This window comes from Schistocerca serialis, chromosome 2, assembly GCF_023864345.2.
Source record: "Schistocerca serialis cubense isolate TAMUIC-IGC-003099 chromosome 2, iqSchSeri2.2, whole genome shotgun sequence".
Taxonomy (NCBI): Eukaryota; Metazoa; Arthropoda; class Insecta; order Orthoptera; family Acrididae; genus Schistocerca; species Schistocerca serialis.
The window spans coordinates 296173194-296189888 of NC_064639.1; the positions used below are offsets into that span (position 1 = coordinate 296173194).

At 36.3% G+C, this 16695-nt stretch overlaps 1 protein-coding gene across 1 annotated transcript in view; it reads left to right on the forward strand.

Annotated features, from left to right (window-relative positions):
* LOC126457061 (NFX1-type zinc finger-containing protein 1-like) overlaps positions 1-16695 on the forward strand; it is a 378517-nt gene that overhangs the window by 228099 nt on the left and 133723 nt on the right. The window contains exon 11 of the mRNA XM_050093060.1: positions 9729-9957. Within this exon, the coding sequence (XP_049949017.1) occupies positions 9729-9957 (229 nt within the window). The remainder of the gene's footprint in view (positions 1-9728; positions 9958-16695) is intronic.

The window sequence follows — 16695 nt, forward strand, 5'->3', positions numbered from 1 at the left end:
TTACAGAGCATTCACACAAGGTTGGCACCAGTGGCAACACCTACAACATGCTGACATGAGGAAAGTTTCCAACCGATTTCTCATAAACAAACAGCAGTTGACAGGCATTGCTTGGTGAAACATTGTTGTGATGCCTCATGTAAGGAGGAGAAATGCGTACCATCACATTTTCGACTTTGATAAAGGTCGGATTGTACCCATCGCAATTGTGGTTTATCGTATCGCGACATTGCTGCTCCCGTTGGTCGAGATCCAGTGGCTGTTAGCAGAATATGGAATCTGTGGGTTCAGGAGGGTAATACGGAACGCCGTGCTGGATCCCAACGGCCTCATATCACTAGCAGTCGAGATGACAGGCACCTAATCCGCATGATTGTAATGGATCGTGCAGCCATGTCTCGATCCCTGAGTCAACAGATGGGGATGTTTGCAAGACAACAACCATCTGCACGAACAGTTGGACGATGTTTGAAGCAGCATGGACTATCAGCTCGGTGACCAGGGCTGCGGTTACCCTTGACACTGCATCACAGACATGAGTGCCTGCGATGGTGTACTCAATGAGATCACCTGGGTGCACGAATGGCAAAACGTCATTTTTTCGGATGAACCCAGGTGCTGTTTACAGCATCATGATGGTCGCATCAGTGTTTCGCGACATCATGGTGAACGCACATTGGAAGCGCATATTTGTCATCGCCATACTGGCATATCACCTGGCGTGATGGTGTGGGGTGCCATTGGCTACACATCTGTCACCTCTTGTTTGCATTGATGGCACTTTGAACAGTGGACGTTACATTTCAGGTGTGTTACGACCCGTGGCTCTAACCTTCATCCGATCCCTGCAAAATCCTAATTTCAGCAGGATAATGCACGACCACTTGTTTCAGGTCTTGTATGGGCCTTTCTGGATACAGAAAATGTTCAACTGCTGCCTTGGCCAGCACATTCTCCAGATCTCTCACTCGTCACAATACGCCAGTCAATACTTTTGATGAACTGTGGTATCGTGTTGAAGCTGCATGGGCAGCTGTACCTGTATACGCCATCCAAGCTCTGTTTGACTCAATGCCCAGGCATGTCAAGGGCGCTGTTTGACTCAATGCCCAGGCATGTCAAGGGCGTTATTAAGGCCAGAGGTGGTTGTTCTGAGTACTGATTTCTCAGGATCTATGCACCCAAATAGCGTGGAAATGTAATCTCACGTCAGTTCTAGTATAATATATTTGTCCAATGAATACCCGTTTATCATCTGCATTTCTTCTTGGTGTAGCAATTTTAATGGCCAGTAGTGTAGATTGTTGGAGTTGAGAGGAGTCTCTTGTAGCTGCAGGTGTAGGAAACATGCAGTAAACTACAATAGTTATGAAGCCTACATTACTTCTAAATTCATGCAAAAAAGAAGAAGATCCCCTAGTATGTAGTTTTAATGGCAGAGGTACAGGCAGACAGCAGCAGGAAGTGGGGAGTGAGTTCCAAGTCACCACCATCATTAGTGAACTCATTATAGATGTAGTTTGACATTTTGACATTGGCCTTTCAGTATTTATTTTTCTTTAATGTATTTTGTTGTTAGCAATGTGAGCTAATTGGCAAGAATTAGCAGCTTTCATTCAGTTAATATGAGGCAGAAATCCAGTCTGCATTTGGATCACACCTGCGTGATTCTTGCGCAGAAAGGTGTGTAGCATTCTGCTGCATTCATTCTCGGTAATCTATCACAAAAATTAAAAAATCGTAGCACTAATCCTGACCCTTTCAAGAACTGAAGAATTTCCTCATGGCTCACTTCTATTTTGTTTGGGAGTTAATGGAAAAATATAAGCTAATTCCTGTATTAGATTGTTGATTATGCTAATATATACTCCTAGCTTGTTGTTGACATAGGATTCATGTACATTTTAATTGATCTATTATCACTTTTCTGGTGTTAATTTCGTTTACTGACTCATTCCATTATGATGGAGATTTGATCCTTTGGGACTAGGCATGTGTCAAAAGGTTTCTTAAGCAAATCACACTTTTCTTGGGACACCATCTACCTGTAGCTAGCTGCATCATCTGGAGAGGAAGTGGAGTGTTGGTGATAGCATGTACCATGTCTTTTGTAAGGACCAGGTAGTTTCCAGGGACTGGAAAATTCACATTTTATGACATAAGCAAAATAGATGTGAATTCAGCCTCAAAATGCTAAATTACTTAATCGATGCTGTTTTGTAGTGAACTGTATCTAGATGAACTATTTTATCAGAGATAATTTGAAATAACTTCATTTTCTGCATATAAATATCAAAAATGAATCCAATTTCCAGTTACTTGTATTCTCCATCATCTAGTAAAGCCCAATTTGAAAAAATAAAGTGCGTAAGAGACTGTTAGCAAAATAAAAAGTGTATGAACACGATGACATATCAGTGTTCTCAGTGAACTGGTGCCGTACCAATTGCAGGCTGTTGAATGATCTATTTAAGAGACATGCTGCTTAATGCCATTGGACCTAGCATTTTATAACATAGAAAAACATATGTTAAAGCTCACAAGGTGGTATAATGCAGACACTTGTGGCAAATTTCATGGCGGGTGTTTCGAACTGTCATTCCATTGAACACTGCTATGTTGCAAACAGTACTCTGCTAACCTCAACAAGGACTTGCACGAAAGTGTTCCCAAATGCTTTGTGTTGTGCAAAAAAAATCTTTTATTAATTTATTTATTCATCCTATAATATATTCAGCAGATACATGAATTTTAGCTTTATCCACAAAGGTTCTTGCAGTAGCTGCACTGTCTTTTTTCAAGTCTATTGTATCTTAAATGATCTAGAAATTCTGATACTGAATAGAAGCAATGATCCAATAAGAATGCCCTTAGGGTTTTACAAAAGAGTAAGAATGATGAAATGTCTTTTACTTTATACAGAAGACTATTGTAAATTGTACAGCACCTTTTACTGTGGAGGTTTTATAGGCCGATGTCCTTATTGACTATACACAGAACTTTTTCTTTTGTCTTGTATCATGTACATGGTTATTAAAATTTACACTTACATCTTTTAAATTCTTTCTAATACATTTACAGATTTCTAGTATATACATACAGGGAAGAGGGAGAATTGATGACTTTTAAAGAGAAGTTTGCAAGAATCGGTTTGTTGAGCATGTTGCATTGCTCGTACTGCTCTTTTTTTAGTTAAGAAGACGACTGAATTAGGTGGTATATAATTCCATACAAGAGGATGCTGTGGACTTGGGCCTAGTAGGCAGTTCGGACCGTGCTATAACTTGCTTTGACAGAGAGTAAAGCAGACTTCACATATTTTATTAAATATTCCATTAATTATGTTTGTGTGAGTGTGCCATTTGAAGTTATTCTGAAGCCATAAACCTGAAAACTTTGTTTCCAGAGAAGATGAAATTTTGTTGGAGTTTATTGTCACACTGGTGCAGCTTGCATCACCTTTTAAACAGGAATTTAGGAATGTTGGTTTTTGGTCTTTATCATAAGTTTATTCCCCTCAGACCATCTATTTAGCTGTTCTGTAGTCTTCTTAACAGTTGTTTGAAGCTGACTTGGGGTATTTCCTGTAATTAGGATGCTTGTGTCATCTGCAAAAAAAGTGTTTGTTTGTGACTCAGTGTTCCGGTCTAGATCATTTATATACAGGAGAAAGAGGATTTGCCCAAGAATCGATCCCTGCAGGATTCCTTTCTTTAGAACTTATGCATCTGAGAAGCAGGTCCTCCTGTTTTCCTGTAGTTCATGTTTTATTTGTATTTTTTGTTTCCTGTTCGTCAAGTACGAAGTGAACCATTTTAGTTCAGTGCCTCTAATGCCATATACTTGGAGCGTCTCCAACAGTATGTTGTGGTTCAGTATGTCAAAGGCTTTACTTACGTCTAAAAAAAATGCCAGTGGCTCTTTTTTTTTCTTGGAGAACATTTTCTATAAAATCGTAGATTGCACTGGTTGTTTATTTATTTTCTCGAATCCATGCTGAGAATTAGTGAGAATTTTGTTTTTCTCTAAGAATTTTATTAACCTATTATACATTACTTTTTTTGTGATATGACTAAAGCCTGATAATAATGAAACTGGTCTATAGTTTTCTATATTTGTTTTGTCTCCTTTCTTATCGATAGGAATCACTTTAGCAATTTTTAAACTGTCTGGAAATGACTCTGTCACAAAAGATGAATTTACTGTATCTGCGAGAGGAAGTGAAATGTTTTTAATGCATTGCTTTATGTTGTAATCAGGAATACCATCAATTCCTGATGACTTTTTCCTATGAGCTGATGCAACACTTATGATTTCATCTGGGGTTGTTCCCTCAATGTAGATTGAAGACGAACATGAGTGCACTTTTTTTTCTGTTTCTTTCTAGTATCTGTTTTGTCACTGACTATTAAATTATTTGTGAGAACTACAAAGCAACATTTAGAAAGATTTGTGATGTGTTGGGCATCAGTTATACTCTTGTCCTCATTGTTAAGAGATATTTTACATTTTATGGGACACTTTATTTGCTTCCTTCTTTATGACTTTCCATACTGCTTGGCTCTTTTTTTTGCATCACTCTTCTGTAGATTTGAATGTATTCCTGTTTGTAATTGTTTAGAACAGGGGGTACATTATTGTTTTTCCTGTATTTGAGTAATTCTCTTTTCCTCGCACTTAATATTTTGATCGCTGTTATTATCCATAGCTTTGCTTTTTTCGTTGTGCCTCCTATTTCTTGTGTTTTGAGAGGGAATACAATTTCAAAGTAATCAATGAAGATGCTAGAGATTTTCTCAAACTTTTTGTTGGTGTCATCTATTTGCACGACTTCTTCCCACCTTTCTCCAGATAACAGAGAGTTGAATGTACCTATGTTTTGCGTATTAAACTGTCTTGCTGTTATATTTCTTTTATAGTTCTGGGTGGGCAGTAAGTGGCTTTGGATCGTGACAACTTGAGCTTCGTGATCACTAAGGCTTATACTTATACAATTTTCAGTAAAATTTATATTCACAAATATCTTATCCAAGGCAGTAGCAGTAGTTTTTGTAATTCTTGTTGGGATTGTTATAGTCTGTTTTAATTTGAAAGTATCTGTGAGGTTGAGCAATAGTTCTTTTCTTTGCTACTTCCAAGAAAATCAATGTTGTAGTCCCCACAAAGCACTTTTGATTTTTTGTACTAGATGAAGACTGTGTAGTACATATTCAAGCTTATTTAGAAATGAATCAAAATTTCCATTTGGGGAGCGATAAATACATGCTACAACTGTATTTGCCTCACTGACTTCAATAAGTGTCAGCTCAAAGTCTCTTTCTGCACTGAGATGTTGAAACTTATTGATTGATTTATATTTTAAACCATGCTTGATGAAAATTGCGGTACCTCCATTTTTATAGCTGTTTCTACATAAATAATTTGCTAGTGTGTATGCTGGTATAGAAAAAGAGTCAATTTAGTTATTATTTAGCCAGTTTTCTGTAATGCGCCGAACATTAATAAAGTTAAGTTCTGTATTTAGTAAGATCTCTACATATAAAAATTTGTTATTGACTGAATATTTTGATGGTAAACAGAAAGATTTTTGTTGCTGTAATTTATGTGATTACAAGTACCCCAATTTACATTAACATTTGAGATTCCTAAGAGCATTTTATTATGTCACTGAGCTCATTCTTGCTTGGTAAGGATCTTTCCATAAAAAACCATCTGTGTGGGAGCCTGGAGTCTTCTTCTCCATTGATGGAATCTGCTTCATTTCTTCCAGTGTGCTGTGTACCACTTCTGCATAATAGGGAGATGATTGCTGTTTTGGCGAACAGAGATGATGTGATGATGTATCTGTTTCCTTTGATGTTGCATGTCTCATCTCCAATTTCTTGACAACATGTATGTTTATTTTTTCCACAACAAGCTGCTTCCCTAGCCCATCTAGGTGTAGTCCATATTTAGTGTGGAATTTACATCCTATACCACTTAGGTCAATAGCTTCTACGTTTTCGTATTGTGTACATATTTTGGAGAGTAACACGTTTGCAGAACTTATCTCTCGGCTTACACACGACCGTGGAGGTGGGTCATATTGGTATGGAATAGTCATTAACAGAACATTTGTATGAGTCAGGTGTCCTAAACACTTCTTTAATGCATCAGTAGCTTCTGTAGTTTCATTTTTAAATACGTCACTTGCTCCTCCAAACAACACAATAAAATCATTATGGGTTAATTTGCCTACTTCAGACAGGTGGACGAGATTTCCTATTTCAGATGTGGGCGCACCAGACTTAATAAATGCTATTGCTTTTTCAGATATTCTGTAACTGATCCATGTAGCAATCCCACAACCATGATTGTCACCAAGGACAATAAACCTTATGTTACGCATTTCCGTGAGTCCTTTTTTGTCTACACTTTGAAGCTCAATATGATTCATAGTATCAATTACACCATCCTGATTTCTGTTTCCTGATCGCTGAATGCCCGAATTGTTTATATTATCGGAGTTATTTTCGAGATTAGTAACGGTATATTTCCTCTTGTCTTGTGTAATTACACTACAAACTGTTGGGCTTACCTGGTGAATAGTGTACACTTTAACCATCTTATCTAATTCTATCTCATATTTTTCAGGCTCTTTATTATTGGTATAACACAAAATGCATTCTTGATTGACATACACAATCCTAGTTTTACAAGTTTGGCTCATTTCAATACTGTTATTAGCAACACTTCTAGAATTAAGAATAACTCTCTTCACATTTGACATAGAGCACATGGTTATTGTATTGGGTAAATTAGCCACATTCTTCTGAAATCAGTCAATTTCTTTACTGAGATGGCGAAATTCATCAAATAACTTCTCGCACATTAGTGATAGTTCACAATTTAAGTCACTGTCCTTTACTTTCACTGTTTTGATCGTAGCATGTGATGCAGTTCCAGAGTGCTAGCAGTTATGGATTTTCTTTCACTGAAGGATCAATTTTTCTGCAACAGAAATGGAAGACACTTTTACACAGCGCACAGATAGTAGCATTCTTTACTGTTTTGTTGCATTTTCGACACATTTTGCCAGTTAGATACAATTTTTGACGGGAGCCCACATGACTTTTTCTTGTGGTGTTCACTTATTATTTTGAAGTAAGTGAAGCAATTAGTCCTGATCCATCACAGGTTTCAGTTATGACTCTTACATCACCAGAAGAGATTGGCGATCCCTGTGAGAATGTGCCAGTTCTGTAACAGACTGCGACCGTGTGAGAGGGAAGCAGGGCTTGTTTCTCTGCACCACTCTTTGCCCCTCTGCTGGTCAAAATTCTAGTTTGTTTATCCTTGCAGCCATCTGGCACTACAGCCTGCTCTCTGCACTATACCAATGGGAAAACAAAATCTCTAACATTTTTTCAACTGTGCTGAAATTCTTCCCCTAACATTAAAATAATGTTACTGTACATTCAGTTCTACTTCTGTGCTGAATGTCTTGTCAATTCTATTTTAGCATTGTGAGGCATGTGTTGCATGGCTGTGAATGCACACAAAAGGTCAAAATTAATAGTCCGCAGATTTTGGAGTCATTTAATTTCACAGGAAAAGGCAAATAATGTCCAGAAGCACTTTAAATCGGAGACGCATTAAGTTCACCGGTGGAAAAATGCCACTGCTTTTCAACAGAACAATCATTTCTGAAAGCTTAACTACAGCCAAATAACAAAAATAAAGGCTGTTTCATAAGAAAAGGTGATGAAGTTTTTGCAAAAGCAAACATTCCAGTCAAAAAGTTCCCAATTAACATTTTTTTTATCAGTCAACTTCAAAGAACAAAGGATTTGTTTGTCATCACTCCACTAGCATGTCGACTATTTAAATTCGTGTGTGAATTTCAGAAAAATATATGCAAATTTTGCAGAAAATATATGCAAATTTTGCAGAAAATAATTACTATGTTTTCCAGTCCCTAAATCATTTGTATATACTATGACCAATAATGGTTCTGTATCATATGTGACAAGGGTGCCTTACAAATAGCTCAGGTGTCTTCAATTTTATTTATAGTCATAGGATTTGAAATTCAATGCCCAGACACCAATTTCCCTAATCAGTATGGCATAATTCTCAAAAACACCTTTGGAGATTAGAAAATTTGCAATGTTGTTAAGTATCATTTATTGTTTATTAACAAATTCATTGTGAGCTCAGTACATAGCATAATCAACTTATCGAATCTCACTACTAGCTTTTTTTTTTGCATAGTTATTAATGATTGCAAATGTTAATTAACAAATATTGAAGCCTAATTTTTTTTGTAAAAAAATGTTTTTATTTTGTCCTTTTTAAAATGAAAAAAATTTTAAGCATCAAATAATATTATTCAATCTTTAGTTATCAAAAATTATTTGCTTTTCATTTGATGTTCTGCATTTTTGTTCCAAATTTTAATTTATTGTGAACTCTCGCACTTTCATACAACTGGTATTTAAAAATAGAAGTATGTTATTTTTATGAAGAAATTATTATTCCTTATTTATTAATCATATTTACACTTGTTAATAAATATGGAATTTAAAAAAAAGTAAGCTACTAATGAGATTTGAGCCAGCAACTTTTTGGTTACACTCTGACTACACCAACACATTGAACTACCAACAAATTTGTTAATAAACAAATAATGTTTTGTGGGTAACAATGCTCATGACTCTTCTAATCTTCGAATTTTAGTGTGTGTGTGTGGAGAGGCCTATCATTTCATTTACACCATATGAGTGTTAACATTGTGATTAGTTTTTAACTTACTTTTAAGAGTTTCTTATTTGTTGAACTGTTTGTTAGAAGCCAATAAGAAATCGGCCTGCTATTGATTAAATGCCATAAATTATGCATTTGTCAACCATTGTAGTAATTAATTGTATATGAATTCTCTGACATATTTCAGATGGAAAGGGGGGGGGGGGTGACCTTAGTGAATCATATTATCTGAGGGGAAAACTCTCCAAACATATCTTATCAAAAGAGATCACCTAATTAATAGTTGCTGCAGAGAGTTTCTTATGCAATTAACCACATGCTTTAATTTTCGCACTGTTTATTTTTACTCTTTTGATTCCTAGTGAGTGTTAATTGCTTCCTAATTTTGAAAGCTGTAAGTCAGATCTAGGCTATGTTGACAAACAAATGTTCAAATGAAACTGTATTAGAATTGTGATTTCTAGAAGGAAACATAAAATAATTTACATTTTTAAGATAACTGTGAGACTGAATTTGTATTGATCCAGGAAGCAAAATGATATGATGTCGTTCATTTTTACTAAATAGAAATTTTAATTAATGGTTGAATCTTACTGTATGTAAAAAATGAATATCAGTTATGTTTGTGGCTGAAAAACTCTGACTTGTTCCTTAAGAGTCTTTTTTTTATCAACACATGTTGTGTGAAAGCCGTGGAAATTAGGTCCCTTATTTTGAGAATTTTTTGAGTTCAGAGTTGCTAGAGTTATGCCATTCTACCTATCTGTTTACTCCACTGCAAAGCTGTAAAAATATTATGTGCTCATCCCCTATTTGTAAAACTGTTATTGTTGAAAGAGAAGTAACACATATGTCCTTCATCTCTTACAGACTCAATGGGACAATTCATGTTTCTTGTTTGGTGTCTTATAAACTGTATTCTACTGAAAATGGCTAATTATCATCTGATGTAGTGAATAAGAAGGATTGATTTCTTCTTACAGGTACAAAAAGTTATTCCAGACTGTGGACATGAAGTTCTTGCAGAATGTTCTAAAGAACCCACACGTAATATGTGTAGAAAGACTTGCAAAAGACTTCTCCCATGTGGACATCATTGTAAGAGCATGTGCCGCAATCCATGCACTTCACAGTGTGAGGAACTTGTACACAGTCATATTAGACCAGTATGTGGTCATGCTGTTGAAATTCCATGTTATCTGAGAAGCAAAGGTATGATAAATATTTCAATAGTGTATAAACTTGGGTGCACAGTTATTTACAACAGCTTTACACATAGTTGTAAAAGTTTTACATAGTGATCTATGGAAAATTGTAAAAAGTATCTTATAAATACTTCATAAGTCTACTAAATATTTATTTAATGCTATTGGAAAGGCAGTCAGCACGTATTTAGTCAGCAGCAGTCCTATAAATGAAGTGGAGTTATTGTCTTTTTAACCTTTCCATTATTGCTGTGACTCACTATTTACCAATCTGACCCAGTTCTTTCCATTAAGATCAGAAGGGACTCTCCATCAATACCTACACTCTACAAACCTGTGTGGAGCACATGGCCGAAGATACGTTCTGTGGCACAATGAATTAACACTTTGGAGATCAAGCACAGCTCAGGCCCCAACTTTATGTTAAAAAGATGGCACCAGGCCACTATTTTCTCAATGCGCAAGTCACCTCATTTGAAAACTGGACTCATTTCATATGAGGAAAATGTGCAGACGTACTGTGACCTGCCCCTTGACTGGTTCTCCCTTCTGTTTTCAATTTCTAGAATTATTTTGGAGGAATAAATCTTGAAACTCAGCCCTTCTTTTAGAGTGTGTTGTTATTGAGGATACATCAAGTAATGCATTAAATAAAAGCACTAATGGCCAGTTTCCTAGTTCCAATATTCTTCTAAGTTGCCAGTCTCCAACGTTTCTTAAGGTTTCTTCCTATCCATTCATATAAAGGGACTTTGAGAGAATGACTGCTTAAGCAGTACCTGTGGGCACACTGTAATTAGGGTAATTTTATCTTTTCAGTCCCTACGGGAATGGTGATACTAGATTTTTTACTTAATACTGTTCCTTTAATATTTTTACACTTTTAAAATTTTCTGTAATGGTTAAGTCAGTAAATGGATCAAAGTCATTTATACACTCTCTCATTGCCCATACTAAATTGAGTTTTCCAAAATTTCTTCACTGAGAAGGATAATGCTGTGATCTCTCCTTCCAGTTATTGCATGATCACAGCATTGTCAGATATGAAGGTAAGTGGTAGTGGTATAACAGGAAGAAGCAACTGTACCTGATGGGTATGAAGAAGATTCTACATAGAGTACACGAAAGAACTTGCTCTTCTTCTTGCAGTATTCTTATTTTATGTTGCTAGAGGAACAAAGCATATCAAGTAAATGGAAAAATTCACATGTCATTACTATTTTCAGGAAAGGTCTTCAGACTGAGATGTAAGCAACTGTAGTCTTATACCACTGATTTAAGTCTGTTGTAGTATTTTGGAACACACTTCATGCTCACATATTATGAGATTTCTTCTGCATGAATCAGCATGGATTCCACAAACAACAATTGTGAGAAACCTAATTTGCTCTGTTCATCAACAAAATACAGCATGCTATAGGTACTGATGCCCAGGTTGATGCCGTGTTCTGGGGCTTGAGGAAGGTGTTCAACGCAGTTCCGTACTACAACCTAATGAACAAAAAAACAAGCATACACAATATCAAACCAGCCTTTTGACTGGATCAAAGAGTTTCTTGCAAATAGAACAGAACATTTCATTCTTAACTGAGACAAACCTTAAGTAGCTTAAGTAACCTTGAGCATGTCCCAGAGTGTATTACAGGACCAACCTCCATGGTACTGTTTGTAGATAATGCTTTTATGTATGGAGCAGTCACAATACTATAAAATAGTAATGAAGTGTAGAAAGACTGGCAGACAGTCAGTGCTTCCAGTACAGACTGGCAGTTGACTTTCACTATAGACAAATATTAATGTTTTGCATATAAACGAATGGACAGATCCATTGTTTGATTACACAGTTGTTCAATAATCCCTATAAATAGTAATCTCCATTAAATAACTGAGAGTATATGTTTAGAGTGATTTAAGGCAGGTGCCACACTGAGATTAATTGCAACAAATCTCAGGAAATGTGGACCATCTCTGTCATTCCATGTGATCTAACGTGCATATACACATAACAGTTTAACATGTTTCACATTTCAAGATCGAATTGCTATTGAAACAGGGATTCTCTTTCTGTGGCCATAAAATGAGATAGTCATAAATATAATTTTAGTAACATAAAATTATAGAAATGTTGTATAGTAGTTCATAAATAAGTAAAAATAGGCGGATGGCAGATGGGATGCACACAGGACATAAAATGCATATGCAGTAACATAGTAAAAAAATTATGTGACATTACATCCATTGTAAAAAAAATCATGTGACATTACATCCAACTGGACTCTGAAATCTTGTGTGCTTGATAAGTATGAGTCAGTATTCAAATCAGTATTAACAGTTTTATATAATCTTACGTGTTTTATTCACATAATTTCTTCAGGTGTTGAAATGGGACATTCATGTTGATGGAATGGGACTATGACAAAAAAATTTCATTTTAACCTGTTTTATTTTGAAGATATTGGTTTCCAACTGGTTTTTACATTTTAACAAATCTACACCAACTTATGAAATATCTACGTCTACATCTACATAAGTGATCTACTAGGTGATAATCTGAGCAGTGCCCTTAGATTGTTTGCAGGTGATGCTGTAATTTACCATCTAGTAAAATCATCAAATGATCAATTCCAATTAAAAATGATCTAGAGAGAATTTCTGTATAGTGCGAAAAGTGGCAGTTGGCACTAAACAAAGAATAGTGTGGGATCCTAACCAGGTAGGATTGACAGAGGACATCGAAAAAGTGCAAAGAAGAGCAGCTCGTTTCATGTTATCACGCAATAGGGGGGTGAGTGTCAGTGATATGATATGCGAGTTGGGGTGGCAGTCACTGAAACAAAGGTGGTCTTCTTTGCAGCGAGATCTATTTACGAAATTTCAATCACCAACTTTCTCTTCCAAATGTGAAAATATTTTGTTGACACCCACCTACGTAGGGAGAAATGATCATCATAATAAAATAAGAGAAATCAGCGCTCACACGGAAAGATTTAGGTGTTCCTTTTTCCCACATGCCATTTGAGAGTGGAATGGTATAGAAGTAGTATGAAAATGGTTAAATGAACCCTCTGCCAGGCACTTCAGTGTGAATTGCAGAGTAACCATGTAGATGTAGATGTAGATTGATGTCCAAGCCAGGGAATGAAAACCTTTGTTGATGTTCAGTGTTGGACTTCAAGCCATCGAAGAATATCAGACCTTGGTATCCATGCATATAATCAGCTTTAAATGCAACGTCAGCCGCTGTGGCCAAGCAGTTCTAGGCGCTTCAGTCCGGAACCGCACTGCTGCTATGGTCGCAGGTTCGAATCCTGCCTTGGACATAGATGTGTGTGATGTCCTTAGGTTAGTTAGGTTTAAGTAGTTCTAAGTCTAGGGGACTGATGACCTCTGATGTTAAGTCCCATAGTGCTTAGAGACATTTGAATTTTAAATGCAAATTTGTTGAATTAACTGAAGTGTTTGATGTACTCTGCAGCTCCCAGCCAGCCACCTTTCAAAAAAAGCTATATATCAGGCTACACCACCAATCAACATCACAGTCTATAAACGCAACCTGCATTCGAAAAGCTAATGTTGGGCCAGACCAAATATTGTAAATGGTCTGCACTCTTCTTACTTGTGCATGTATGACACTCCATGCCACATCATCATCATGTCTGTCATAGAGTGCAGTCAGCCACACCTGGTACTAAGACATAAAAGGTAGTTGAAATCCTAATAGATAGTGGTGAATATCTTAAAATTTTTAGTGCAAGAGGCTGTGGTCAGTACACAAAACTCTTCACTGATGTTTCATCCTCCATCTGTGGGTGACATCACTAGAGCTGAAACCCTGATCACTGCTTAGAAGGCTCGAGGGGCCCACAATGTAGATTTGTCCAGGGCTGTGTACAAGTCACTGCCATTCATTCTGTGGTGCCAAATGCATATGATTGTCTCTGGCAGCTGTCATCATTCACAACTACAAGTAATCAATGATTAAAATCCCTCTTTCCATAGAAAAATTATTGGAAACATATGAAATATATGTCAGAAAGTTAATTGGTATATCCCAAGAGAAGAAAGATAGGGTAGACTCCCATTGAGGAGGAGTGCATCACGTCTCGAGTGGTAAATGAGACACAGTCATAAGAAATATGTCAGTTGATATTTGACTGCCTGGAACAGTTCTTACTGATGGAAACCACCTCATTACAATGGATAGCAAATGTACAAAAGAAACAAAAGTAATATCACATGATCCCCAAGGAAAATAACACTAGTCAACAACCATTTTGCATCTGGGATGTGATACATCAATTACTATGTATTTTCGTGTTTAGTCCAAATATACCTTTCAAAGTGTTCTACCACACACCATTTTTGAGTTTTTATAGGGTTTTTGTTTTTTGTATTCAGTATTTCACTTTTTACTGTTCTTCTGCTTTGATGTTGAATTGTTTGTTTTTGATTTGCAGAGGAGTGCTAGAAGATGCACAAATTGTCAGTAAGTGGTTGATGTGGTAATCCAGTGGTGTGAAAAACATCCTCAGTGAGTGTTTCCTGCGAAAGACAGTGCAAACTTATTGTGTTTAAAACTTGCACTAAGAAAAATGGCAACTAGTAAATCTCGTTGCTGTCTAAACACCCCGACAACTTTTGTTATGAGTGTGGGAAATTCAATGTCAAGTGAATCAGAAAGTAGTGAACATATAGAAGAGTACTGCCCTCAATATCATAACAGTTTGCCTCAGCTCTTTAATCAAAAGGAATTGAACAATTTGGTTCACGATCTAAAACTTTCAAAACAGCAAGCTGAACTCTTTGAGTCGAGACTGCAACAACGGAACCTTCTACCTCCAGGGACAAAAATTTCCTGTTTCAGACCAAGAGGTGCATCCTCCACTCAATATTTTGATATGCAGAATTCAATGTGTGTATGTAGAGATGTCAGTGGTCTGATGATGCAGCTAGGTGTACAGCATAATTCACAGGTGTGGCGACTATTTATTGACTCCAGTAAAACCAGGTTGAAAGTGGTACTACTGCATAATGGCAATGCATTTCCATCGGTACCTTTGGCTTACGCAGTAGCAATGATAGAAACTTACGAAACCATGCCTTTGCTGCTAGAGGAATCAAATATAAGTTTTGCTGTGATTAAAAGTTGTTGCGCTTCTTACAGGTTTACTGGCTGGATTCGTGAATACTGCTGCTTTTTGTGTCTTTGGGACAGCTGTGACACCAAGAACCACTATACAGTCAAGGAATGGCCTATAAGGAAGTCATATGTTCCTGGAAACATAAATGTGAACAATACCCCATTGGTTGAGCTCGATAAAATCATTTTCCTCCCCTTCATACCAAGTTGGGCCTTATCAAGAACTTTGTAAAAGCTTTGGATAATGAAGATGAGTCCTTCAATCTCTTAAAAGAAAAGTTTCACAAATTGAGGCAAAGCTGAAAGAGGGAATATTTGTTGGACCACAAATAAGAAAATTGCTGAAAGATCCAACCTTTGATACCAAACTCATAGATCCAGTTAGCTGCTTGATCTTCTTTTAAAGCAATTTTGAAGGGCTTTTTGGGTAACAGAAAAGACAAAAACTATGTTACCATTGTGAATGATTTGTTGGACAACTATAAGAACATGGGGTGTAGAATGTCTGTTAAAATTCACTTTTTTCACTCTTACCTTCATTTCTTCCCAGAAAATTTGGGAGCCATAAGCAATGAGCATGGTGAATACTTTCACAAACACATTCTTACCATGGAACACTGTTACTAAGGCCATTGGAACCCTTTGACGTTGGGTGACTACTGCTGGGGAGAGTGATGAAACAGCAAACAAAACATGAGCTCTGTCATCGCATTTTTAAAAAACCAAAGACGATTAAAAGTGAAAATATCTTCAGAACTAATTTGGACCTTTTATTGGCATCATGTCCATATATACATACAAAATAGTATTGATTTCAAACGTTCTGAATGTGTATTTTTGTTTGACTTAATGGTGTCCATTGTCGCTATTACCTTTTTTTTTTTTTTTTTTTTTTTTTTTTTTTTTTTTTTTTTTTTTTTTTTTTTTTTTTTTTTTTTGTGTATCTAGGAAATGTGGTGTCACAGAGAAAAACTGGTTTTACCAGTATATTCAGCACCCCAAAATTAGGTAAATACACCCATTTACAAACCAGATGCAGGAAAAAAGTTTAAATTTATCAACTAGTGTAATAGGACAATTAAAATTCTCAGTACACAAAAATAATCTTGAATGAAACAACAAGTTTACTCGTACCTTTTTGCATGCCAAATAGCAAACCTTCTCTACTGCTATTAGTGCTGTCTTTCTCAAACAAATTCCTATTACATCATGTGAATTAATTTGACTACACTCCATTACCCTTGTCTTACTTATGTTGACAATGTTCATTATAACATCTTTCGAATACACTATCCATTCTGTTCAACCAACCTTATTTATATAGTTGCTGGAACTGCACTTGGAAATATTATTGTGTTTGTTGTTGCAAGAAAATAAGTAGAGATTTATTTTGTGTGGAGTAAAGGTTAACAACTCACCAATTTGTGAAGGTGCTGTGTCATCAATAGGCATGTAAACAAGACTGAAAACTTTGCTAGCTTTTGGAAAAATCTTTTTCTACACTAGAGTGCACACATACATGCACACACCTGTAATGCTACATTGTGATGGCTGAATACATTGTGCTGGGACTGCAGTTCTGCAGTTACTGCAGTGAAGGGCTGT